The sequence below is a fragment of the Daktulosphaira vitifoliae genome, unplaced genomic scaffold (assembly GCF_025091365.1).
Source record: "Daktulosphaira vitifoliae isolate Bord-2020 unplaced genomic scaffold, ASM2509136v1 Scaffold_1, whole genome shotgun sequence".
Taxonomy (NCBI): domain Eukaryota; kingdom Metazoa; phylum Arthropoda; class Insecta; order Hemiptera; family Phylloxeridae; genus Daktulosphaira; species Daktulosphaira vitifoliae.
The window spans coordinates 59,182,340-59,209,690 of record NW_026099572.1 but is presented as its reverse complement, the minus strand read 5'-3'; the positions used below and the strand labels follow the sequence as shown (position 1 = coordinate 59,209,690).

General features: G+C 31.9%; 1 protein-coding gene across 1 annotated transcript in view; it reads left to right on the top strand.

Moving 5' to 3' along the window:
* Positions 1 to 27,351, top strand: part of LOC126908496 (secreted protein C-like) — a 181,391-nt gene that overhangs the window by 145,547 nt on the left and 8,493 nt on the right. The window contains exons 3-21 of the mRNA XM_050690629.1: positions 4,479 to 4,508; positions 5,173 to 5,316; positions 7,427 to 7,453; positions 8,058 to 8,087; positions 8,278 to 8,307; positions 8,498 to 8,527; positions 8,705 to 8,734; positions 8,917 to 8,946; positions 9,137 to 9,166; positions 9,344 to 9,373; positions 9,556 to 9,585; positions 9,776 to 9,805; positions 9,983 to 10,012; positions 10,407 to 10,436; positions 10,619 to 10,648; positions 10,839 to 10,868; positions 11,046 to 11,075; positions 11,259 to 11,288; positions 13,022 to 13,051. Of these exons, the coding sequence (XP_050546586.1) occupies positions 4,479 to 4,508; positions 5,173 to 5,316; positions 7,427 to 7,453; positions 8,058 to 8,087; positions 8,278 to 8,307; positions 8,498 to 8,527; positions 8,705 to 8,734; positions 8,917 to 8,946; positions 9,137 to 9,166; positions 9,344 to 9,373; positions 9,556 to 9,585; positions 9,776 to 9,805; positions 9,983 to 10,012; positions 10,407 to 10,436; positions 10,619 to 10,648; positions 10,839 to 10,868; positions 11,046 to 11,075; positions 11,259 to 11,288; positions 13,022 to 13,051 (681 nt within the window). The remainder of the gene's footprint in view (positions 1 to 4,478; positions 4,509 to 5,172; positions 5,317 to 7,426; positions 7,454 to 8,057; positions 8,088 to 8,277; positions 8,308 to 8,497; positions 8,528 to 8,704; positions 8,735 to 8,916; positions 8,947 to 9,136; positions 9,167 to 9,343; positions 9,374 to 9,555; positions 9,586 to 9,775; positions 9,806 to 9,982; positions 10,013 to 10,406; positions 10,437 to 10,618; positions 10,649 to 10,838; positions 10,869 to 11,045; positions 11,076 to 11,258; positions 11,289 to 13,021; positions 13,052 to 27,351) is intronic.

The following is a 27,351-nucleotide window of genomic DNA, read 5'->3' as shown; positions in this document are numbered from 1 at the left end:
CTACTCGGTCGACCATTTCTGCAAGTTCGACAGTTACTGTTTTTGGAGCTACTGCTAGTACTATTTAGGCTTGTTTAGGTAAGCGTTGTAACCACATTTGTTTTATTAAGTGAGAAGAACAATTTTATCCGGCTAAAGATTTGATTTTCGACAACATTAATGAATGTTTTTCGTCACCTATTGAAATTCCGGAAATTAAATCGCGAAATTTTTCTTCATTAGTTCTACCATATGTGTTAATGAGCTTATCTTTTAAATTTTAATAACAGTTTTCGGTATTGTCTAAGTCTAAAATGTCACTTAGTTTTCCTATTATGTCTACATCTAGCATGGCCAAGATATTGTCAAATTTTGTTTGAGACTTACTTATGTGTGATAGTTTAAATTGAGCTTCGGCTCTTTTGAACCATGCAGCTGGGTCACATTTCCAAAATAATGGCAGCTTTACACCATCTATATTGATATTATCTTCTGTTTCTGTTGTTGTTTTGTCTACCATTTTTCCTTTGTCGAGGTCACCAATTTTTAGTGCTTCACTTATAGATTTGAAATAAATAAAAAGTCTAATTTATATAACAGAACAAATGTAGACGGTTTATTGTTTAAACACTAAAAAAATTTATATAAAAATTATATTAGTGCACTACGTGTACTTAACTACTTTACCGATTAACTGACGACTGGCTAACTAACTGTTTGACGTTATTGTTACGTCGCGCCGTTTTATATTGTTATGAGTTCTAAAAGATTCTCTTACGGAGCGATCGAGAACATTCGCGCGTATATGAATTTTGTGTTGCCTATCCGTCGCAAAGATTCTCGATCATTCCATAGTCACTTTACATTTTTTAAAAAGTTATAGCAACATAATGTTAAATATAATATTAAGACTTTTTTCACAAAAATAGCATATTTTTCCATACGGTAGTCATTTTCACCATGAAGACAAATCCTGAGATCAAATTTTTTTTTTAATTAAAGTATATTACATTAGCTTTAATTTAAGGTATATATAAAAGTGTCAGTATTTCTGGAAAACTTTCAAAAATTAAATTGAAAATGTCCTAGTTTCAATACGCATGTCTAAAGTTTTGTCCCCCATTGTATAAAGAGGAATGATCCGATTTACAAAAAAAGTGTGTCAGATGAAAGAGGTATATAAAAAAAATAATAATATTGATCCATACATTTTTCCAAAAGTTATAGCAATATAAATTTAATAAAATAAAATCATAAATTTTTTCACAGAAATCGTACGTTTTTCTTTAAATTTAATGTCTGTTTTCACCACGAAGACAAGTCCAGAGGTCAAAAATTTTTTTTCAAAATAATGTATATTACATAAGCTTTAATTTAAGGTATATATAAAAGTGTCAGACTTTCCGGAACATTTTCAAAAGTAAAGTTGAATAAGTTAATTTTTTGTAAAAATGTTACCATTTTGAAACCCTTCCTGTGGGCTTGTAAAGGGNGTTGAATAAGTTAATTTTTTGTAAAAATGTTACCATTTTGAAACCCTTCCTGTGGGCTTGTAAAGGGTCAAATGTTCACAAAAATATACAAAATAATACTTAAGATATCTATATAAAAAAAAAAAATTATATTGATTCGGTCATTTTTTTGTTAAAAATGCCATAACTTTGTTAGTTATGGCAATTTTAGTAAAAAAAATTGAAAAAATGTCGAAAATTAGCGATTTTTAAATTTGTAATTTTTTGGGGGATTTCCCCCGTTTACGAGGAACGAGGGATTTTTTTTTTCAAATTTTAAGGGTAATGTTTTTGACTAGATACGATTTTTGATCTTTGGACATATTTTTCATCAAAATCGGTCCAGCGAGAGCTGATATTGAGCGTATAAGGATGCAAAAAAAAAAAAATAATAAAAAAAAACACATCATAGTAAAATTAATACCTTCTCAGCTTCGCATCGAATCTAAAATAATATAAAACTGCATAACAAATTTACATTTGCCCCATACTTCTGGGGTAAATGAAAATAACTATTTCCAACTGCAAATGTTATACTGAACACACATAATGGGAAAATGAAATTGTTCTGTTACAGCTATCATTATATTAGTTCATATATTCGATACCTAGAAATTTCCATTTGACCCAAATAGTATATTGTGTATGGGGTAAATGAAAATTAAAGTATAGTTGATAATTTTATAAGTCTGGGGCAAATGAAAATTTGTTTGAATTACATAAATTACAATTAAATTAGTCAAATAATTAGGTAAACTTTATTATTTTAACATAATTTAGTACAGTTTAATACTTACTTACTATTTCATTACTTTCAAAATATATTAACAGTCTTTTGTTTTCATATAATAGTGATAATAACAATTTAACATAAAAAATAACAATGTAAAGTAAAAATTATAAACAAAATAACAAACTAACAGCCTTTTTAGTTTTAAAATATATCACATAAATTAATATATGAAAAAGTAGGTAACATAATGCCTAAACTAATTATTTTTCATCGACATTAATGTATCCAGGAAATGTGTATATCGTTTTTCTGTTCTTCTTGTGTTCAGTTGTTATTGGTAATATTGCAAGAATCATCTCTACTGTAATATCTGACAAGTCATTTTCAACAATATAAATATCAGTTCCAATTTCATTATTTTTTTAGCTTCGATGCGAAGCTGAGAAGGTATTGGTTTTACTATGATGTGTTTTTTTTTTGTGCATGTTACCACTTTTTCTCAGCTCTTACAAAACGGATTTCTTTCAGCGATACGTCAAAAGATCACAAATCGTATCTAGCCGAAGACATTACCCTCAAAAATTGAAAAAAGTTTCCCTCGATCATTAATCGATCAAAAATCGCTATTTTTCGAAATTTTTAAAATTTTTTTTACTAAAAACTGCCATAACTTTTTTAAAAATGAACATATCAATATAATTTTTTTTTAGAGATGCTTGATGTCTTTTCTATCATTTGGTATATATTTTTTTATAAATTTAAGCCTTTACCAGCCCACAGGGGGAATTTAAATCGACAACTTTTTCACAAAATATTAACTTTTTCGACTTAACTTTTGAAAATGTTCCGGAAGGTCTGACACTTTTATATATATCTTAAATTAATACTAATCTAATATACTTTAATTAAAAAAAAAAAAATTTGACCTCAAGACTTGTCTTCGTGGTGAAAATGGCTACCGAATGCTATTTTTGTGTGAAAATTCTCGATTTTATATTTTTAATTTTTTACTTTATAATGCTATAACTTATTGAAAAGTGTATGAATCGTGTTAATTCATACACTTTTTTGAAAAATTGTGTTAATTTTTTAATGGAAAATAATATTTTTTAATAATTCCTTTTTCATTCGACATACTTTATCTTAATCAGGATATAAATAAGGAAATAGCAAATCATGTAGCTTTGGAATAATCCACCGATTTTTTAAATTTAAATACTATCTAAAGATTTGCATCAAAGCGTTTTTTTTTTTATAGTGATTTTAATCACTGTCAGATATCATTATACTTGATCCAACTATGCTACATCACCACTGTGCCGCGACCCCTTGTCCTGGGTTTTTTTAATCCTTGGACTAAAATATCCCCATCATCTTCATCTACACGTTTAACTAAACATACATACTTAAAATGTTGTTTCTTACAGTTCCCTCCAATAAAATCTACTAAAAGAAATACTCCAGGTTTTTTTTGAGACCAAATTGGTGTATTGTATAAAACTTCTTCAATACTTAAATCTAATGAATTGTCTTTACAATCATCTTCTGATGAATGATGAACTACATCATCAATATTATCAACTGATTGTTTCAACACAATATTTTGTGTATCTTTAATAGCCTTCTTAGGTCTTCCACGTTTACTGGGATATTTGATTACCTTTTTCTTTGAGGTTGCTTCTTCCAATTATTTTAACACATCTTTATTTGTTAAAACTTCACCATACTTTGTTGCTCTAAGACGAGGAACTCGGTCTTTTGTAATACAAATTGTATTATTAGTTTTATATTGTATTAATTGAATTAAAAAAAAAATAGATATTATATCTTTTGGGCTTACTGATATATTATTACTTGACTTTGGAAAAATTTGGTCCATAAAAGTATTTGACGTTGAGGTTTTAATGAAATTTGATTTTCTACAACTGTCGATATGTTTTTTTGAATAATTACGCACTCTGAAGTTGAAAAAAAAATTATAAAGACCGTAATATTTCAAATTATATTTGTTAATAATAATTCCATTTTGTTTTCAATTCAGTTAATGTGAGTAATTAGTTTAATTTTTTAATAACTATAGTTCTTAAAGTAATTATAATAAAAATAAATATTGTATAATAAACAAAAATTAAATAATAGGAAAGAAAGGTACAAACGTGTGATATTATAATAGGATACAATTAATAATTCCATGTACTCTTAAATTTTAAAAATTTAAGCGACATTTAATAAAACAGCAAATCTATTATGTTTAGTTGAAGTTGATGGTGCTGGTTCTTCAATTAGTAAGCAAATAATTACTAACATTAAGTTAATATTACGGCACAAGACATATAATTAACATTGTGTATTACAAAGTTTTTTTTGCATTTAATAAATTTAATTTCAGTTTAGGCACTTTATAATTGAATGAAATAAAATTATTTATTTTTACAAAGTTTATTTTGCCATTGGAGGGAATGAAGAGTTTTTATGATAAATAAAATTTCACATTAGTGTGACCCATCAATTTGTATTAAAATTTCACTGGGAGTCCTGTGATGTAGTTTATTTTTAGTTTAATCGATTAAATAACAAAAAAGACCGAAAAACCCATAAATAAAGTGATATTTTTTTCCAACTTTGAACTCAAAGTTCAGGAGAGGGCGCAAAAATTACAAAAAATCGACTGACCATTCAATTTGTATGAGAATTTTGCGGGAAATATTGTGGTATGATTTATTTTTAATTTTAGAGAAATTCGGGGGGGTTATTCCAAAATTCCTCCAATTTTGGAAAAAAAAAACGAGGTCCTGTTTTACACTTTACCAGGATACTCGCTCATACATTACTATGGTTCGAAAGATTTACACCCTGTATAAAACTGCAACATTTTATTAAAATATTTAAAACATTCTAATATTAGTATTACAATATTTGACTTTTTATGTTGTTATATATATTTTAAAGAATGCGCTATTTGTTTGAGAAAGCCAATCAAAGATATTTGTATAACACCATGTGTACATAAATTTTGTAAAGTATGTATAAACACATGGTTACAAGATAATAATACATGTCCAATGTGTCGAACTCTACTTAATGAAAACAATGGTAATTTATACAAATGATACACATAGTTATATTTAGTTATTACAAACTCACTAAAATATATTACACTACAACAATGTGTGGATATACAATTAATAATTTCATGTACTCTTAAATCTTAATACTTTTAGCGAAATAAAATTAAAAAAAAACATACTAGATTGAATTTTACAAACATATCTAGAATGAACGGAATTGTTCAACTAATTCCAAATATTACAACTTTTATCATCATTCGATTACTCTTACAATTATAGAGTACTTCAACGATTTCTTTTAGAATATTGATATTGTTCTGAATTTCAGCTATATTATTGAGCAATATTGAAAATAAAAATTGTTTCCGAAATCTCGATATAACAATATCAAAAAAAAAAAAAATTATATTCAAAAATTAAATTTATAATCTAATATTTTTCACCATTTTTTTATTTTCAAGTATACCGTTAAGATACCATTGTTGTAAAAATCAAACTATTGTGTACTAACCAAATAAGTTAACAATATTAATTTAAAAAAATATATAGATAATAGCTATATCTCATAACGATAATTAAATATTTTTTACTTATTATTTTTTAACACGCTTATATTAGTTTCACAATTATGTTGTGGGTTGTGTGTTTGTTCTGTGTTTATTGTTTTTAATTTTCGCGTGCCACGTGATATTATTCTCGCGTATTCCGTTGTGTATGGCCTTGAGGCTAGAATGTCGTAACGCATTCACCCCATCCCGCTCACCACTCGACTACAATAATATAATACTGTATAATTTTATTTTGGTTTTCTTACCTGAACATGTGTGCGTGTCATCAATATTATATATATATATATATAAACAAATTTTTATTGTTTATTATGAGAGATATAAACATTTAAAGATTCAAATTTTTTGAGTTAATATACATGTATAATACATAAGGGATTATTAATACAGGTAGCTAATTGGTTTTTATGAAAATATTCGCAGGTATATAGTCTTTATTATCAATGGTAATAAGACGCATTGTTGTGAGTTTATAAACACACTAACAAATTTTTATTTTGTCTGATCAATACCGCGCCTCACGTATATATATATACAGGGTGTTCAGTAAGTCAGGAAACGGGTTTCTATTGTTCTCATTGTTACAAACAACCCGTTTCCTGACTTACTGAACATTCTGTATATTCCTGACGCCGCATCCGAAATTTATACCTTAGGTATAACGTTCCCCCCGCCTACAAAACAAGTCTATACCTAGTGCATGATACGTTTACGTACTTTAGTCGCTTTTCATGTATATATATTCTAATTACTATTAAAAATATATATTAACACACTTTATTCTTATTTAGAGATATAGAACTCATTCATTCCGATTTCGTCACTACCTCCACGTTCCGGGAGTGGGTAATTTACGCGCCTGCTGCTTTCCTTGGATGTGGTAGCCGTTTCTCAGACTCCCTCCCCGGAATCAAACCCTGATTTCCCGTTACTTGTTACAACCATGATATTGATAGTAACTACTATCATAACATGAAACTAAAAATTGTAAAATAAATATAGTTTAAAAAAACACGTTTTTAAAGTACATTGAACTAAAAATTATTTTTAACTTCTTAGTTCGATGTACTTTAAAATCGTGTTTTTTTAGTTTTTTTAAACTATATTAATTACTTAATAAATAAGTATTTCAAAAAAAAAATTGATATTATTGCAAAAAAAAAAAAAGTCGGCGATATCGTATTTAATCGAAATGTTGATATAGTTGATATAAAATAGTAACAGTGTCCAGAATATATTTTTTAGAATTATTAGTTTTATACATTTCTAAATATATCAATTATTCAATGTTATTTATATAATCAAAACTAATGTGCTAATTTTCTTTTTATATATTGGCAACATAAATATATTACTAGTTTATAAATGAAAAAATGACCTTCATAAATACTAGTCGATAATAATTTTCGAACCAGCATGTAGAAAACTTTTATAATTTAAAATAATAACAGGATGAAAGTGTGGGTCTTGAAACTAATATCACTAGACATTTTTGGACCTTGATCCATCTCAATTCTAGGTATAAATTATTAATAACTACCAACAAAAATTTTTATTTTTTTACAGATTTTCTTGAAGATATACTTAGAGAAAGTAATGTTTATCAAATAAGATTTAAATAAAAGAATAAGTTATAATAGTAAAAAATATAACACAGATAAAATGTTGAAAAAAAAAGCGATTTCTATAGTCTATAAAAAGTTTTTGTAATTTAACAATAAAAAATATTATAATAACTATTTAACACTATCTACTAAAAAAAAATAATTTATACTTAAATTTAATTAATTTCAATGAGATTAAAAACAAAAACTCATCTACTACGATTAAATGAACGTGATAGGTAGTCCTTCAATCGGCAAGAAATAAATTACCAACATAAAGTTAATTTCGAATAAAAGCAATATTTTAATAAAACTAACAATTATTGGATAAATATTATATNCAATATTTTAATAAAACTAACAATTATTGGATAAATATAATATTATTATAGAAAACATAGAAGTACATATAATTATTTGTATAAATGAATATATCCAAATAACGACGAAGAGATTTTTAAAGAGTGCCTGAATAATTTTTATACTCTACACTAACTAAAAAAACCCACATTCTTGAACAATATTAGACAAAAGTTGGGTGTTAATTTAATAATTAAATTTCACTTATTACAATATTGATCATCTATGTTTAGGTGAACATGATCGTCATCGTCCATCAAATCGTAAGAAATAAATTAAATTAATACTAAATTAAAGTTATTTCCGAATAAAAATGTTATTTTATTCTAAATTTCACTTATTGATTTATTAATAATGTTAATTATTTGGACTTGAAATTGATAATTTTGTTGCATTTTGCAATTTGAATATATTTAATGACATATAATAAACAAATTGATCATCTATGTTTAGGTGAACATGATCGTCATCGTCCATCAAATCGTAAGAAATAAATTAAATTAATACTAAATTAAAGTTATTTCCGAATAAAAATGTTATTTTATTCTAAATTTCACTTATTGATTTATTAATAATGTTAATTATTTGGACTTGAAATTGATAATTTTGTTGCATTTTGCAATTTGAATATATTTAATGACATATAATAAACAAATTGATCATCTATGTTTAGGTATAGGTGTTAGCAGTGGTACTTCATCTGGTAAGAAATAAATTACTAATATTTTATTTTTTTCCAATAGAAAGTTAGTTTAAACACTTATTGACATATTGATAATGTTAATAATTTTGATTTTAAATAAATAAATGATTTTATTGAATTTTGCAATTTGAATACATTTAATGATATGTAATAAAAAATCTATTAATTTATGTTTAGGTATAGGTGTTAGCAGTAGTACTTCAACTGGTAAGAAATAAATTACTAAATTAAAGTTATTTCCGATAAAAAATATTTTTTTATTCTAAATTTCACTTATTAACATATTGATATTGTTAATAATTTGTATTTAAAATTGATAATTTTGTTGAATTTTGCAATTTGAATATTTTTATTGACATACAATAAACAAATTGATCATCTATGTTTAGGTGAACATGATCGTCATCGTCCATCAAATCGTAAGAAATAAATTAAATTAATACTAAATTAAAGTTATTTCCGAATAAAAATGTTATTTTATTCTAAATTTCACTTATTGATTTATTAATAATGTTAATTATTTGGATTTGAAATTGATAATTTTGTTGCATTTTGCAATTTGAATATATTTAATGACATATAATAAACAAATTGATCATTTATGTTTAGGTATAGGTGTTAGCAGTGGTACTTCATCTGGTAAGAAATAAATTACTAATATTTTATTTTTTTCCAATAGAAAGTTAGTTTAAACACTTATTGACATATTGATAATGTTAATAATTTTGATTTTAAATAAATAAATGATTTTATTGAATTTTGCAATTTGAATACATTTAATGATATGTAATAAAAAATCTATTAATTTATGTTTAGGTATAGGTGTTAGCAGTAGTACTTCAACTGGTAAGAAATAAATTACTAAATTAAAGTTATTTCCGATAAAAAATATTTTTTTATTCTAAATTTCACTTATTAACATATTGATATTGTTAATAATTTGTATTTAAAATTGATAATTTTGTTGAATTTTGCAATTTGAATATTTTTATTGACATACAATAAACAAATTGATCATCTATGTTTAGGTGAACATGATCGTCATCGTCCATCAAATCGTAAGAAATAAATTAAATTAATACTAAATTAAAGTTATTTCCGAATAAAAATGTTATTTTATTCTAAATTTCACTTATTGATTTATTAATAATGTTAATTATTTGGATTTGAAATTGATAATTTTGTTGCATTTTGCAATTTGAATATATTTAATGACATATAATAAACAAATTGATCATTTATGTTTAGGTATAGGTGTTAGCAGTGGTACTTCATCTGGTAAGAAATAAATTACTAATATTTTATTTTTTTCCAATAGAAAGTTAGTTTAAACACTTATTGACATATTGATAATGTTAATAATTTTGATTTTAAATAAATAAATGATTTTATTGAATTTTGCAATTTGAATACATTTAATGATATGTAATAAAAAATCTATTAATTTATGTTTAGGTATAGGTGTTAGCAGTAGTACTTCAACTGGTAAGAAATAAATTACTAAATTAAAGTTATTTCCGATAAAAAATATTTTTTTATTCTAAATTTCACTTATTAACATATTGATATTGTTAATAATTTGGATTTAAAACTGATAATTTTGTAGAATTTTGCAATTTGAATATTTTTGTTGATACATTATGAACAAATTGATCATATATGTTTAGGTGAACAGGATCGTCATCGTCCATCAAATCGTAAGAAACAAATTACTAAATTAATGTTATTTCCGATAAAAAATATTATTTTATTCTAAATTTCACTTATTAACATATTGATATTGTTAATAATTTGGATTTAAAACTGATAATTTTGTTGAATTTTGCAATTTGAATATTTTTGTTGATACATTATGAACAAATTGATCATCTATGTTTAGGTGAACAGGATCGTCATCGTCAGTCAAATCGTAAGAAACAAATTACTAAATTAATGTTATTTCCGATAAGAAATATTATTTTATTCTAAATTTTAATATTAACATATTGATATTGCTAATTATTTGTATTTGAAATTGATAATTTTGAGGAATTTTGGTAATTTGAATATTTTTATTGATACATTATAAGCAAATTGATCATCTATGTTTAGGTGAACATGAACGTCATCGTCCATCAAATCGTAAGAAATAAATTAAATTAATACTAAATTAAAGTTATTTCCGAATAAAAATGTTATTTTATTCTAAATTTCACTTATTGATTTATTAATAATGTTAATTATTTGGATTTGAAATTGATAATATTGTTGCATTTTGCAATTTGAATATATTTAATGACATATAATAAACAAACTGATCATCTATGTTTAGGTATAGGTGTTAGCAGTGGTACTTCATCTGGTAAGAAATAAATTACTAATATTTTATTTTTTTCGAATAGAAAGTTACTTTAAACACTTATTGACATATTGATAATGTTAATAATTTTGATTTTAAATTAATAAATGATTTTATTGAAATTTGCAATTTGAGTATTGTTTATGACATATAATAAAAGAACTGAACATCTATATTTAGGTGATCGTGATCATCGTCGTCCTTCAAATCGTATGAAACAAATTACTAAATTAAAGTTATTTCCGATAAAAAATATTTTTTTATTCTAAATTTCACTTATTAACATATTGTTATTGTTAATAATTTGTATTTGAAATTGATAATATTGTGGAATTTCGCTAATTTGAATATTTTTATTGACACATTATAAACAAATTGATCATCTATGTTTAGGTGAACAGGATCGTCATCGTCCATCAAATCGTAAGAAATAAATTAAATTAATACTAAATTAAAGTTATTTCCGAATAAAAATGTTATTTTATTCTAAATTTCACTTATTAACATATTGATATTTTTAATAATTTGGATTTAAAATTGATAATTTTGCAATTTGAATATTTTTGTTGATACATTATGAACAAATTGATCATCTATGTTTAGGTATAGGTGTTAACAGTGGTCCTTCAAATCGTAAGAAATAAATTACCAATATTAAGTTTTTACTGATTTATACATTTTTTATAATGTTATGACAATTTTAAGTTAAATATGTCGAAATTGAGCTGTTTTTAATATTGTATTTTTTTTTTTGGATTTTTCTCTCATTTATATGGTAACGAAAGAAATTTTTTCATTTTTGGAGGTTAATACTTACGCCTAGAATCAATTTGCGATCTTTTGACGTATCATTAAAAGAAATGAACTCCGTGATAGCTGAGATAAAGTGGTAACAGCCATAAAATTGAAAATATACATCATAGTATAATTTATACCTTCACAGCTTCGCATTGAAGCTATAAGCTAATTATCTACGTTTAGTTGAACATGGTCTTCGTGGTGCTTCTACTTGTAAAAAGTAAAATATTAACTGTTTTGCCCTATTAAATAAGTTTCGTCGATGTTTTTTAATCTTAATTTTGTATAGCTCACCGCTTGCGTATGTATAATAAAGGCATATCAATTTTTGTACTATACGTTTTATTTTAAAATTATTTTATATCTTTTAGTGATAAAGTATCACGTTCGAATATGTAGCCTTTCACCTGAAACGTCTAGTATATATCGGAACTCGAAAGTGCAAACACTTGCGTAACGAGACTGCGTAATTAGAGTACACGTGTAAAACTTGTATGTGCATGTTCGTATATAATTTTTAGGGAATCGACTTGGAAAAGCATTAATTTCAACCCAACATAGTGTGTATTAGCAGCGATTGAAATATGCGGAGTACAATAATATTATTATATGTTATCAACGTAAAAGTGCTTTAGATATTGTTATAATTATTGTGAAACAAATATAGTTGAGTGTAAAAAACCCATGCAAAATATTTAACAGGTAATAGAGCTTATATACAGGGTGTTCAGTAAGTCAGGAAACGNTATATATATATATATATATGTATTAGTAACGATCACTTTCTTTATTTTAGAACAATTATTATTTATTATCGGTAAAAGCCAAAATAAGACTATGCCTGGAGATAACCGTAAGAGTGAAGCTATACAAAAGGAGAGGTCAATTACAATCGACATAGACCGAACTCTTAAAATTTATTCGGGGAAGAAGTCGGACTTAATAAAAATTCAGCTTAGAGGAAAAAAAATTGAGAAAGCATGGACTGAGTACGACCAAGTACAGTTGGAAATCAACATGCTTGAAGGGGTAAACGTAGAGAAACAACAAAATTATAGAGTTTGAAGACTCACAACTTAAAGTCAGTACTATTACGGAGAAGAGGCTATCTGAATTGCTTAGGATAGTCGGCATGTGTATCTATGTCATCTAAGTTTAGGAGATAGTTATCGTCTTGGTGCTTCAACTGGTAAGAAATAAATTACTAAATTTAAGTTAATTTCAAATAAAATGATTTTATTTTAAATTTTACTTATTAAGATATTGATAATGTTAATAATTTGGGTTTAGAGTTGATAATTTTGCAATTTGAATATTTTTGTTGATACATTATGAACAAATTGATCATCTATGTTTAGGTATAGGTGTTAACAGTGGTCCTTCAAATCGTAAGAAATAAATAATGAAATATTCACGTCAAAGGCTGTTTTTGGCACTACAACACTGGCTACTCGTAGTCAATCTATCAAAAATTATAAGGTACGTAGCAATGCATATGCGGTTATATATACGGATAAAAAATGCTTAAATTGTCATGCAAATCACTCGGTGTATCGATTTCCTAGTCTAATGTAAAATCTATTGGGTGATCGCAATTGATAATGATTTGCATAGTGTTGCGATCAGCTGTAAAAGAAATAACGTTTCGATCACCCAACTTTTTGTCACCGATTTCACTGCTGTTATCCTTGAGTAAACCAACCGTTGGCAACAATGGATCATCAAAATCTATTTGTTGTTGTTGCACACTGTACTTGTCCGTGATTCATTTCTGTAAATTGTCAAATTCGTACGATCGCGTCGGTATTGTTATCACCATAATTGATTTGTCAACAGTACCAAAAATAAATTTGTTACATTCCTCGTCAATATTAAGTATAGTGTTCCACGTATGCAAGCTCAATAGCCCAATTTTACATTTGACACTGACATCGATGGGTGGATTGAAAGTGCATTGCAATTCAGATCCCACGCCGGTTAACGTGACCGTTGTTGTTCGGTTAAAAATTTCAAACACAAGTGACCACAGTTTACCTCGCCGAAGTTTTGACATCTACTATAGTTGTGCATGATTGTACATCCTTTAAAATATCGTTGCAGTTCCAACGGTGGTCGTAAATTACCAAAACTGTAAAAATACGTAACACGTTTACCGCGTTTACTATAAGTTACCCAATGCGTGCCAGGGTTAGTGGAAAGATCCAAGTTCACTACAGTCATTTCGGTCACGACTTAGGTAACGTGTCACGACAAAACACGCCACGAAACACTTTACGGTCGAACGCTCGACTACCGAAATTTGCAATTTCAACATCGTACAAGGTACGATCGGGTAGCTGTGAAATTAGCTTTTTGTTTTTTTCGTCTGATTTTTTCAAGTCGTCTTTTTCTTAGTTTTCGTACTCGTCGTCGTCAATTTGAAACCAAACTCCGATTTGTATGATTGCAGGTAAAATCCTTTACCCATGCTTATCGCTGTATTGCCTTTACGGCTAAGTTCGGTAGCCATCTTGACCACATTTGCAGCACCGCCAGCTAAAGCTACCAACACCGAAAGTCTGGTAATAAGCGTATTAATAAGTATAAGTGGTAGTACACCACCTAGTTTTCGGAACGTTTATGGTACATGGCAGTGGAATTTTTTTCTATCTCACCACACGTCGTGTCGCCTTCAACAATTGTTTTGCCACACTCAGTAAATCCATTTGTTGAGCTTTTTATATCAAGTTTAGCCGCATGCACGACCCGTTTGAAACCCATACCGAGTTTACATTTCAATTTCATCGCGTTGGTCACACCCCAAGCTGCGACTCGTTCAGGCAATTGAACGACTCGTTCTCAAGCCCGATGTTCCAACACCTTGTCCGCTTTATGACGTTCTTTGTGATTCTTATATTTACTATAAATGATATCGTAATTGCGGCAAGCAGCATCAAGCGGGTTCACCCCAACATCACCACGCTTCAATCTCTTTTCTAACCGTGTTCCAGGACCCGCAAATTGATAACCTAAATGATAAACATTTAAAGTAATGATAAAACTATTTGCGAGGAATTACTTTGAATAATTACACACACACCTGGAATGTGGTCTTCGAATGGTAATTTGTTGATTACAGTATTCAATATCCCTGCACCTCGTTTTCCACGTTGTCTCTGTTAAACCATTATTTTCATATTGACGGTTATTGTTCGATAACGTGCGATGCGTTTCAAAAAACAGACTCTTACGTTACCTATCGTGAATTTTGAGAAAAGTTTACTCGAAATCGTTGTATCAGTGCAAGTATCAACTACTCCTGGATGTTTTACACGGCGTCCAAGGAGTGCAGTTGTTTACCTATGAAAATGGGGACGATACACCGTCGGTGGACAACATCCTGCCCAATTCCGTTTTTATATTTGACGATGTTATCATGGAAAAATAAAATGTAATGTTTGATTATTTCGCGCGAGGATGACACAGGCAAATTGATATTTTTTTTCTCTACCAAACACTGTCGCGCATACAAAAACAAATGTTACGTGACAACACAAATGTGGTGGTGTGTTCCGGCAGGACGAAGTTAATCTACGGCACGTATACGATGAATACGTGTGTTGCGATATGAAATTTGAAGAATTCAAAGAGTTTTGCAAAGAGTGTTGGAACAATGATCGGTACGGATTCGCAGTGATTTGTTTGGACTTTGCGTGGGACGAAGGTCGATATAGATACAAGTTTGACTCATTTGTTACAATATGAGTGCCGATAAAGAAACATTGCTGAAACTAATAACTGAAGCCCGAGAAAATGTTCGAAAAAAGTACACAGAATTGCATCGTGGCGAAGCGGATTCGTTTACTCACGTAAAACGTCAGTTGACGCCAATCATTAAGCCATTAGATAAAATTGCGTCAGAGCAACAGCAACAACAACAATTACAGCAAACTATCAAAAGTCTAAACGATGATAGATACACTATGGAACACGATGACGGGTTTTTCCATCAGTACATGTAACAATGGTCAATGAACCCCAACAGAAATAAAATGTATGGGCCAAAGGTATCACCGGATAGATCAACGACATTAGGTGAAACCGACAATATTTTTCTCGACACAGGAACAATTAATGTTTTAGATGAAAAATTCCCGCTGACTATGGGTCTTGTGGATTTACTGTTTTCGAAAAACCCTGGTGTTTACTCCGAATCGGATTTGCATGCGTACAAAACGATTCTCGGCAAAACCGGTGTGCATTTAAATAAAGACGGGACATTGAAAAAAGGAGGGCAAAAGTATGTAAACACCATTAAACCATTGTTTGACAACGGTGATGGTGGTAACGTAAAGAATTTCTTACCGTTGTTTGAAAGCAGCAGCAACAACATCGTGACACAACCAATATCGGCGCGGGCCTGCAATTAAGATTGAATAACAAGAAAAAAGATTACGTGTAATGAACAGATACCAGCGGCGTTATGAATAAGAACATTGCTAACGAACTCCACCGGCAAGTCCGTAGGACATACACTCGTGTTCGAATTAATATCAAGGATCTCGATGATATATGACACGCTGACCTCGTGGAAATGTGCGCATACCCTGTTCGATGACATCGGTATATTTTAACGTGCGTCGATGGATTTTCAAAATACGTGTGGGCCGTCCTGTTGAAAAATAAAACGGCCAACGAAGTTTCCGCAGCCATGAACGGAATACTGAAACATGGTGGGAAACATGTGGCGTGACTTAAGTGCGCGTGGCTCGTACAAATGGGTGAATCGATTGTCTGCGCTGTTGCACGACATCAATAACGTGCGTAAACATAGAACAATCGAAATGACACCGGTGCAAGTGGTGAAAAACCCAGACCTGGTTCGGTACAAGTTGCGTTAAATACCGGACAATTTACCGGTAAAATTTCGTGTGGGTGACAAGATGCGGATTAGTGTACATAAATCAGTGTTTGATAAGGGTTACTTACCAAACTAGAGCACCGAACTGTTTACCGTAGTTAAGATTAGGCAAACAGTACCGCCAACATACTATCTAGAAGACTATCAGGGAAATTCAATACGTGGTTTGTTGTACACCGAAGAGCTGAACTAGACCAGTTATCCGGGCATGTATTTAGTCGAACGAGTGTTGCGAATACGAGGGGATCAGTGCTTCGCTAAATGTTTAAGATATGGTCCAGAACACAATTCATGGATACCGAAAACCAATATTTCACCTCAATGATTGTCGATATACAAGGTATTGTGGCAGCCGACCGATCGTTTTTGGTCAAGGAACTAACTGTCATTGCCATAGACTGCACTTCAATCGCTCATTGGATGTTTAAACATCCAAAAAGTGTTAAGGGCGATGCTAAAACAAACTTTTGGTTGAAAAAATACCTACATGGAATGTATACTCGTTGCGGTGACGTTGAATACAATGAGTTGCCGAGAATCATGAAACTGTTATGGTGCGAGACCATTTACGTGAAGGGAGCTGTGGAAAAGTACATACAGGGACAACGTATAGTCTACGTCGAGGATTGGGAATGCCCATTGCTGTACAATTTGAGTTGTGTTATAAAACCATGCTGTATCCGACACATGAACAACCCGACCGTGTGTAGTTTATACAAGGCAATTTGCTTAAAACAATGGATGAATTATAATATGTAACATTATTGTCAAAAAATGATTTTGTAATATTGTCATTTGTATTTGTATAATCAATATATTTTCCATAAATAAAATGTATATTAATGATTATAGTAAAATAAATAATTATTTCTTAAATACGTGTAGTACTTACTATTGGTTATTAATACCTATTGTAAGATAATTTGGTATTATCAAAATAAAATGTGGGTAATTATTTTAATTAATTAAGCATTTATTATAATATCAATTTTAAATTACATTTATTTACAATTTTAATTCAGTCAAATATTACATTAAAAAATCTTAATACTATATTTGCCACTATATACTTATACAACAGTTATATTTACAAAAAAACCTTATCGTAAAATTCAATTACACGGTTTAGCACACAATATATTTTACATTTGTCAATATGGATATTTAATAATTTTTACAATCTTATTATTATTGTAAAAACTAATGTTGATTAAATTACTTCCGGCGGATTGGCATAATGACCGTAAGCCAGCGTGTCAACTCTGTTGTCGAGCGTGTAACGTTTATCGTCGAAACGGTTAAGCGCAAAACTTGGTTGTACGTAAAGTCCGTACCTCGTGCTCAAAAGAACAAATTGACACGTTCTGTTGGTACGAAGTGTACGGTAGTGATAGTGTCGGTGGAATCTCACCATCACATATGGCTCCGAAGACTACACGGGCATTCTCTCCGTCCAACGCTCGTTTTGACGCAACGTCATCATCAACGCTATTGTCTTCAAATAAACATCGTTTGTAATCGTCCATAGACAGATGGTTCCGGACGACGTGTCCGCGGATCCCCTTAGACTTGATGAGTTCGCTGCCTTCCATGTCAAATGCATAGCACTTTGAACGAAGAGCAGCTATCTCAAAAAGGGTGAGGCCTTCGGTCTCGTCTGAGAACAGACCAGGCATCTTCTTCCTCGAGGTCGAGTAACAAGGGTGATCCTTGAACAGGCTAGATGCGTCTACGTGCATCAGTAAATCGGGGCTATCAGCTAAATCTTGGTAGAAATCTCTGGCTCTGAACAGGTATATGAAGGAGTCTGAGAAAAATACATAAATATTGTAAAAATATTTGTACTGTATGGTTGTACTCACCAGTATCCATGTAAACTAGGCTGATTGCGTCACCATAAGGAGGTTTTAATACACCGTAGAAGTACTTATACATTAGCGTCTTGCTAATGACAAGCACTGCTAAACTGACGTATATAGGTTTGATAAACTTGACCATCTTTGTGTCCATTATAACGGCGCACAACCTTTCACCGTATTTGATACAGTCGTTGAAGGTTAGTCGGTTTACGAGCTTGTTTACACGTTCGAGACTAGAGATTAGTTCAATGCGGATGCGTTTTTGCATATTCTCCGTGGTTTTCCCTATAAAATGTAAATATTTATCGAATAACCCACAAATGCTTTAGCATTGAGCACGCACTTACCAAAGACGGCATTATTCATTAGTTTGAAAAATTCTATTTCAATATCATTTGCCGCCTTTTTTTCGTATTTCAGTGTTCAACTCAATGTATGATTTCAACCAAGCACTTTGTTGAAACTCTAAAACGTGGTACACAAGCAGTACAAATATTTATATTAGTATCATCGCTTATAGTTTATAGGTTAATTATACATACTTTATCGACTTGCAGTCCGTGTGCGATTGCCTGTTTTAAGTTGACATAGTGTACGACGTACCACTGTTTGAGTTTCAAAGTGGCCATGAGTTTGGTCTCTTTGGAACCCGGTGGTACATCGTTGCCAGGCAAGTCGTTGTGCTCGTCATGCAGCTCTTATGGATACGATACATCCACTTCATATATACGCCCCATATTACCAGTGTGCGAAAAAAATTGCAGGTCGGTCAGAGGATCTGCTCATTCATACCAACGGAAGCCACCGTATGGCATGGGCTGACTCATAGCCCAACCATGCATATTATTGCCTGTAATCATTTTTAACGTACTTAAATTGCCACTCATTTATTACACTTATATATAATACTAACAATCTTGATACACGATCTACGAGTCTGGTTTTGTCGAATCGTAATCCGGTGTCTTTGGATTGTTGTCCTTGGCATAGTGCTTGACGGCCTGCACCAACCCACCATGAATGCCCTGTTCCACCATCAGTAGCATATCATAGTCGTTTAAGAGCTCCAGCTTCTCCCTGGTGTACTTCAACATACAATCGAAGCTAGAGCCCGGTGCGGTATAGTTGAGCGCCGGGTCCAAATTGTATGAATGTCAGTACAGATGTCGCGGAAGTTCTCAAACACATCAGCCAACAACAACACGTCGATCTTAAGATGAAGGTCGCTGTACTCACCGAGGGTTGAGAAGTCAAAACGGTTCCACACCTCTATGGCAGGTCTATAGTCGTCGTCATCGATATTCGACTCACTCAACTGACTACAGAAAGCGTCCTGAGGTGGTAGTTCCGTTTCGTCCAATTTAGCCCAACTATCAGTGTACTCGTAGGGGTATACGCCCTTACACGTCACCAACGACATGTCTTCCGGGCGGAACACCTTGGCCGTCTCCCGGAATTTAACGAAGTCGGGCGTCATTAGGTTACCGGCCAAGGTGGATAGGGAGGAGGCCATGAACCGGAAGGTATCGACGAACCGTATGGAGAAGTTATTGGTCACGTGTTTTGTGACTGAAATATACTTCTCCTCGGAATTCGGTATGACCGAAATCCTTTGCTTGTCGTACAACAATTCAGTGACTATGAAATGCGCGTCGTAACCTTAAAGAATGTGCAAGAAGCACGGCACAAAGTTGACCGTCTTCACTTTCAGGTTGCATGCATTGCACAACGTCTGTCTGAATCGACCTGATAGATGGCAGTGGTCTGCGACTTTGGGGTTGGAATCCTTGAATGCCGTGCGGCATCATCACATCATCGATAAAAATTCGAATGGGAGCGTTAGTTTTACGCAATAATTTGGAAATGTTGCACGTCACTTCCGTTACAGCCATTACGAAGCCTTGGAGATCTCTTCGCGATCCTCTGATTTACGGTATATCACCGGTGATTGCGGTTTACCGTAGAGTTTGAGGAGCTCTGAAGGTACATTGTCCGATGTTTTTACCATGAACCCGTTGCTCATGGGATGGCGGGTGTACACAGTCCTAGTATATACATTTTTACGATCGTCTGTTTGCTCCAGCGTAAAATCAGCTTCAAAATCAGCGTACAAACGATAGCCGTTTTGCGTCAAAAGCAACATTACTACCCTCTGCCAGCATAACGGGTAAAATTAGTTTAAAAAAAAAAAAAATTTGGTTTATTCTTGCCGCATATAAACTTGTGTTGCTCCAACGCTTGATGACCTCGAAGAATATGTTTTTTAGGCATCTAATTGAAGCTAGTGAAGCAACGTTTGCAAATGTATATGACACAGGTGTAGGGAACGTCAACTTCGTGAAATTATACCTGTGTTCCTCGTTAAAATATTTTTGATTATCGCGGTATTTGTGATCGCCCTTAACGAGTCTGGCCAAAATGGACCACTTGAAACAAGACTGATCGATATTCTGTGGGTTGATGATTGCTTTTCTTTGGTTAATCTCTGGTGGGACAGGAATATATGATGAGCTGGCGACGTGCGTATACTTGTATACACTGAGCACGAGTACGTTGATATGCGTTAGCGTGAATCCTCTACCCCTGCCTGAGTACACGTCTTCCTCAGCGAGCATAAACTCGAAATCGTCATTGACCGCACCCACAATGTTCGTATCGGGCAACAACGCCCTAGCCTGTGTCTTGAAGACACGGTCCTCAAATGGTGCTTCCGATAGTGGTTTATGGTAAGAGGCCTTCAATTTGAGATTATATTTAATAGGCCGAACAGCTGTGATTTCACCGAGTTTTCAAATTTAACAGCATGCAGAAAATCTCGATAGCTCGCGAAATTTTCCACTTTTTTCCGATAAAACCAAACGGCTCCTCGCTTCAATACGGAATCAATCTCGATGAAATTTTTTGCGTCCGGAAATTGTATACGCAGCCTTTTCGATTTTACCCTACTGTTGTTAGCCCTACGTTTAACCGAATGATGGCGTGGAACAGTCGCGGAAGAGATGGCTATGAAAAAAAAAAAATTTGTAATAAACAATTTGTGTCGATAATATCTAAATATTTAATCATAAAATATAAAAAAACTTACCTTGTGCAGCACCAGTAAAATGTATATCAGCCATTGTTATTCGATTTTAAATTTAAATAAAAATTAAATACTAATACTTGTATACGTTTAACAGAATATTTTTAAGCAATGTGTTAGCGAGCCGTTAATAATGCTTAGTCAAAGAGGGAATAAAATCTTTATTGACGTTACTGACTATAGCTTTGTTACTGTATTACCCGTTGTACCAGTGATGGTGGTGGCAGTCATTAATCACACAAGTACATCGTATATCGCGAGCAAAATGACCAAAGTATATCAAGCGGTCTGAGGAAAAAAATATTCAAGTTTCTACATGTTATACAGCACTTACATTACATTTTTATAAATGCCACCCTAGACAATTAGTTGAAATTGAATTGTTATTTATAATAGCGTGAAAACATTCAGTCTTAAAGTGAAATGTTTATATCTATATGTCATTAGGATTTAAAACAGATGCCTTTGTAAATATTATATTTTGCCGTTTCTAATGAGTTGACGGATGAAGAATGCAATTCGTCCAGTCGAAGCTATTATTTATTTAAAAATTATAATAACTCGCCGTCGCCGCCGTGTTAAGCCATCTGCTGTATTTATCTCAAGTGCTATAGTATAAAAATATATAATCATCAATACAGCTGTTTGGCATACAATGTTTCGAACTAATTTTTTTTACGAATTAGGTTAAATTAACATTTTCTTTACAGACTTCATCTAAATATGCGCATGTCGCATATTAAAATAGCGAATTCGACGGTTAAAATTCGTACTCTTCATCATAACTGTTTAGCTTACCTGGAAAATACATTTTTTTCCTACATAATTTAGGCGCACGACAAGTTGTGTTAGTTTACGTAGTGTATCGTTCCCTCCAACCCTCCTATTAGGTTAGTTTACCTTAAGTTTCATTACCCCTCTCTCATAAGATTTAGTAGAGTAGGAGAGGTTCTTTACCTGCCTAAGGTTAGTTTACGTTAGGTTTCGTCATTCCCCCTCCCATTGAAATATGTTAGTTTACGTTGGATTTACCCCTCCACACCTCTTTACCAACATCCCTGTGAAGTGGTGGATGGGTGAAGCGGAGAGGGCCTAGAATCTCCATTTTTACCCTACTACGTATGAAGCGCATTTGTGAAAGCAATTTATGCAGGTATTGTCTAAAGACACACCCTAAGAAAAAATGTTTGACTCGCGACTATTTTAATTGTGGCAAGCATCATATTACACTTAAGTTCATGGCCGATCAGGTAGAGTGCAACTCAGCAGCAAACGTAAACGAAAATTCGGAAAATAACGAGTCAAATCACATATAATTCAAAATGAATTAGCAACTGTTAGCGCGCATGCAAGGTTACCGGCTGTTACGTCGATATTATTACTAACAGCAGTCGTTTTGGTCAAAGGTAATTCGGGGTGAATGGGAATACTGTCGTATGTTACTGGATTCTGTATCACAAAGTAACTTTATAGCCGAACATATGGTATATATTTTACGGTTACCGAAATGTCATATCGTTAATTATAGTAATTGTTACAGCCAACTCATGGTTAAATGACTATTCCGTAACGTTCCCATGCTTAGTAGGTAAGCGAACTACGAGTAACCTACTAGGCGTTTGACTAAAGGGTAGCTGCGTGCTTCCGTAGTCTACAGTATTAGCAGATCCGTGCTCTACCGTACTACAGAAAATCGACTAATTAATCGGAGTTGGTCACTTCTACGATTTCATGTGCGCAGGGAAAATAAAGCCATGGCCAGAATGTCCTGTATTTCAGGGAACAAACAACGAATGTGTTATTGCTGGTACATCGGAAAATAAGCAGCTCAATATTATGAGCCAACAAACCGACGGTTTTCCTTAAGGTGAGCAACAATTCTGATCCACTAGAAAATATACTGGGTAAGTTTTGGCACTTAGAATAGTACACAGAAAACAATATATGAACTTTAAAAGAAGAGACGTGTAAAAAATAATTTTATCGCACAGTTCAACGCGATGAACATGGAAAGTTACCATACAAAAATAACGTCATTCAATTGGGTAAATCATATAGGCAATTTTTATCGTTTGAGTGTCATCTTCAAGTAAAGGTCGATAAGAGAGTACACTATTCAAAATTTATGAACGATTACTAAAAGCTAGGGCACGTGGAACTTGTGACTGATGAGAAGCCAAATGAAAAGGACACTCACTGTTGTAATTTAAGTCATCATGCGGTCATACATAATAACAGCACAACACCGAAACTTCGAGTCGTTTTTGACGCGTCACACAAGACCGACTCAGGTCTTAGTCTGAATGACGTGTTATTAAAAGGTCCTGTTATACCAGATGATCTGTTTTATATTCTGGCTCGATTTCGTATGTATAAATATGTACTGATGGCGGATATCGAAAAAATGTATCGATAGACAATAGAAGGTGAGAACCATTGTGATTATCATAGAATTGTCTGGCGTTATAATCCAAATCAGCCATTAGAAATCTATAGCCTACGAACTGTAACGTACTGAACAATAAGTGCAAGTTATTTGTCAACAGCTTGCCAATAAATGTTGGTTGGATGTGAATACAGTAGATATTCTGACGAGTGTTAATCATTAGTTAATGATATTTATTTGGATGAATGGTTATGCGGTGCAATAAAACGGACAGAGGCAATAACATAAGAGACAATATTATTGCCATCGTGAAATGTGCCGGTCTACATTTACGTAAATGGGCATCAAACGATAATAGTTTGATAAGTAATAATTACTTATTTATAAATTATTTATTACCTACCGAACATAATACAGATAGCGACGCTCCGCGTGTTGTCGATAACGACACGACGAAAATATTAGGCCTGTGTTGGGATCCGCCATCGGATTTATTTAAATATACAGTAATTAAAAACATAATAAACTATAATGAGATAATGGAGCGAACAATTTTATCGAATATAGCAACTATTTTTGATCCACTTGTTTTGCTTGGATCGGTGATATTTGTTGCAAAAATTAATATGTAACGTTTATGGTGTATTCAACTCGGTTTGTACGAATCCGTTTCGGCGTAAGTCGCTGGCGAATGGCGTAATTATAGTGCACAATTAACGACATTAAACAATTTCAGTATTTCAATGTTATGTAAAAATAAAATCATCGAATTACAGTTACACGGTTTTGCTGATTCATCTAAAAGAGCGTATTGTGAATGTATTTACATTTGAAGTACGGACGAAAACTGTTATCACACAAAGCGTATAATACAAGCAGAGTCTAAGGTCGCACCCATAATAACGATATTGCTACCTCCATTTGAATTGTGTGCAGCGCTAATATTAACACGTATGGTAATCCGAGAATTGTCGAAATTGAAATGTAAACTTGCTCGGCAATTTTATTGGACCAATTTGAGCATAACCCTCGCTTAGATTCTAACTCTATCTGCTAAATGGAAAACGTTCGTGACACATAGTGTTGGTGAAATCCAAGACAACACGTCCCTTAATGATTGGCGTCATGTCCGATCAGAGGACAATCCCGCCGAATAATTTTACGTAGATGTACATCAAACTAATTACGAATCAACGCGGTGTAATGGAACAGTCCCCATTAGTTGAAGGAGGAGTACGAGAAATAATTAAAGTCATGCGTACAATATAGTAATACGGACAATATACCAGAAGCCAAAAGTACGGGTGAAACAACAAATACATCTGTCGCATGCGTAGCGGACGATAAATATTATTCGTTGTTATCTAGATGATCGTCGTTATTATTTATCATTTGTCTATGATGGCGGTATAACATGAATCGGTCAGTAGGTAATAAAAATAATTAACTGTAACAGAACTGGATAGAGCGAATACGACAATTATCAAATTAATAAACGTGAACATTTATAGCACAAATGAGAATGTGTCAAATAATTGTAAACTACTTCGTCCTTGTCCAAATACTGATGGGCATAATATTATACGTGTCAGAGGACGTTTAAATTACGCTATGGGATTAAGCGATAATCAAAAACATCAAATTGTATTGCAGGATAACTTTACACAAAACTATCATTCCGTAAAGAACATATGGATTTGATGCACATTGGACTTCAAGCTTTGGTGGCCTCTATTAGACAGAGCTACTGGCTTTTAAAAGCGCGAAGGTTGGCTTTAGCCATTGTACACAATTGTGTTAATTGTTGTAAACTGAAACCTCAAATAGTACAACCGATCGTGGGAAGTCTTCCCAGTTCACGGGTCCAGAGCGTAAGAGCATTTTCTATATGTTTTGTGGATTTCGCGGGTCCAGTCATGATAAGAACGATCTTGCGTCGTAAGAGACTATGTAACAAAGGATACGTTAGCATAATTGTATTTTTTGCGACGAACCCGTGAGCGATCTATCAACGAACATTGAACAGAATTTTTGATTTACGTGGGAAAAGTCAATAATTTACGGTAATATCGTCAGAAGTTTCGTATGCATGCGTTGGAATTTGAAAGAGCTGTATGCACTTATCCAATTCCAAGAACATCAGCGATCCGTTTTTTCTCATCTAACGGACAAAGGAGTTGAGTGGCAATTTATACCACCCCGTGTACCGCATTTTGGTGGGCTTTGGGAAGCTACAGTAAAAGTATGAAGAGTTTGTTATATTGAGTTTTGGGATAGGCTCTCCTCACGCACGAAGAATCATTAATTGTAATAACATTAATAGAAGCTGTACTTCACTCGCGACCAATATCACCAGTATATTTTGATTTTGGTTGATCTATCTTACCATATGCCAGGTCATTTTTTAATTGGCGTTATAATGACCGACGTACCGGAAAAGCACGAGACAACCACGTCTAGTAGTCACTTAAATAGGCAAAGAATAGTATCACACTACATTCAATTGCTTTGAAAACGGTGGCACCAAGATAACTTATCTCAACTACATGAGAGAACCAAAGGTCCAGCACGAAAGAGCCAAATTTACAAATTGGAGCTATTGTTTTGGTAAAAGAGACAAATTTACCATTACTCAAATAGCAAGTATAGCGTGTGATGGAATTATATTGTAATGATGATAACGTACAAAATAAGTATAGATCCGGAATAACGCCGGTAAGTTTCCACAGGCAGTAAGTTTATTATGTCCGGCATTAATTATTTCTAGGATTTCAAATCTCTAGACACTTTCTATATCAAAATATTACTCTTTCCCATTAATTAATGAGCGTACTATCAAATGAATAATCAATTTTAATTTTGTTTCAAATTATACTTCATATATGCCGCTACTTATGTTGGTGCAATTTATATGTTGGTCATTACTTTGATATAAATTTTTTTTCACATTTTCTCTGCCTAAAATGGTGCATAATACACAAAGCGATTTTTTTGTCATAACTCACTTAATTACTTGCAGAATAAATACAATTAATTATTTTTCTTGTATTATTTTATTTAGTTACACAATATTCTTGAATTATTAACTTTGTAATACTTTCGAAGTTCATCCCTTATGCCTTGTAAGGTGTAAACTTTGTCTTTTTAAATGGTAACATATATTTTGAATTAAATAAAATATTTGAGTTTTTAATTTAATCTCTTCATGCTCTGTGGCATCAAATGATACCACTGCATTGTAGAATTGATATAAAATCGAGAAATCATGGTAGCAATGTTATTATTGTTTTCGTTTAATGTATAGAACGTAGCGCATCGGTCTACTTGGTTGTGTTGTCATTGTAAGAGATATATTAATATACACGAAACTGTTTTGTGTATTTGAAAAAGTCAAATTTTACTTTTAGCTTCGATGCGAAGCTGAGAAGGTATTGATTTTACCATGATGTGTTTATTTATTT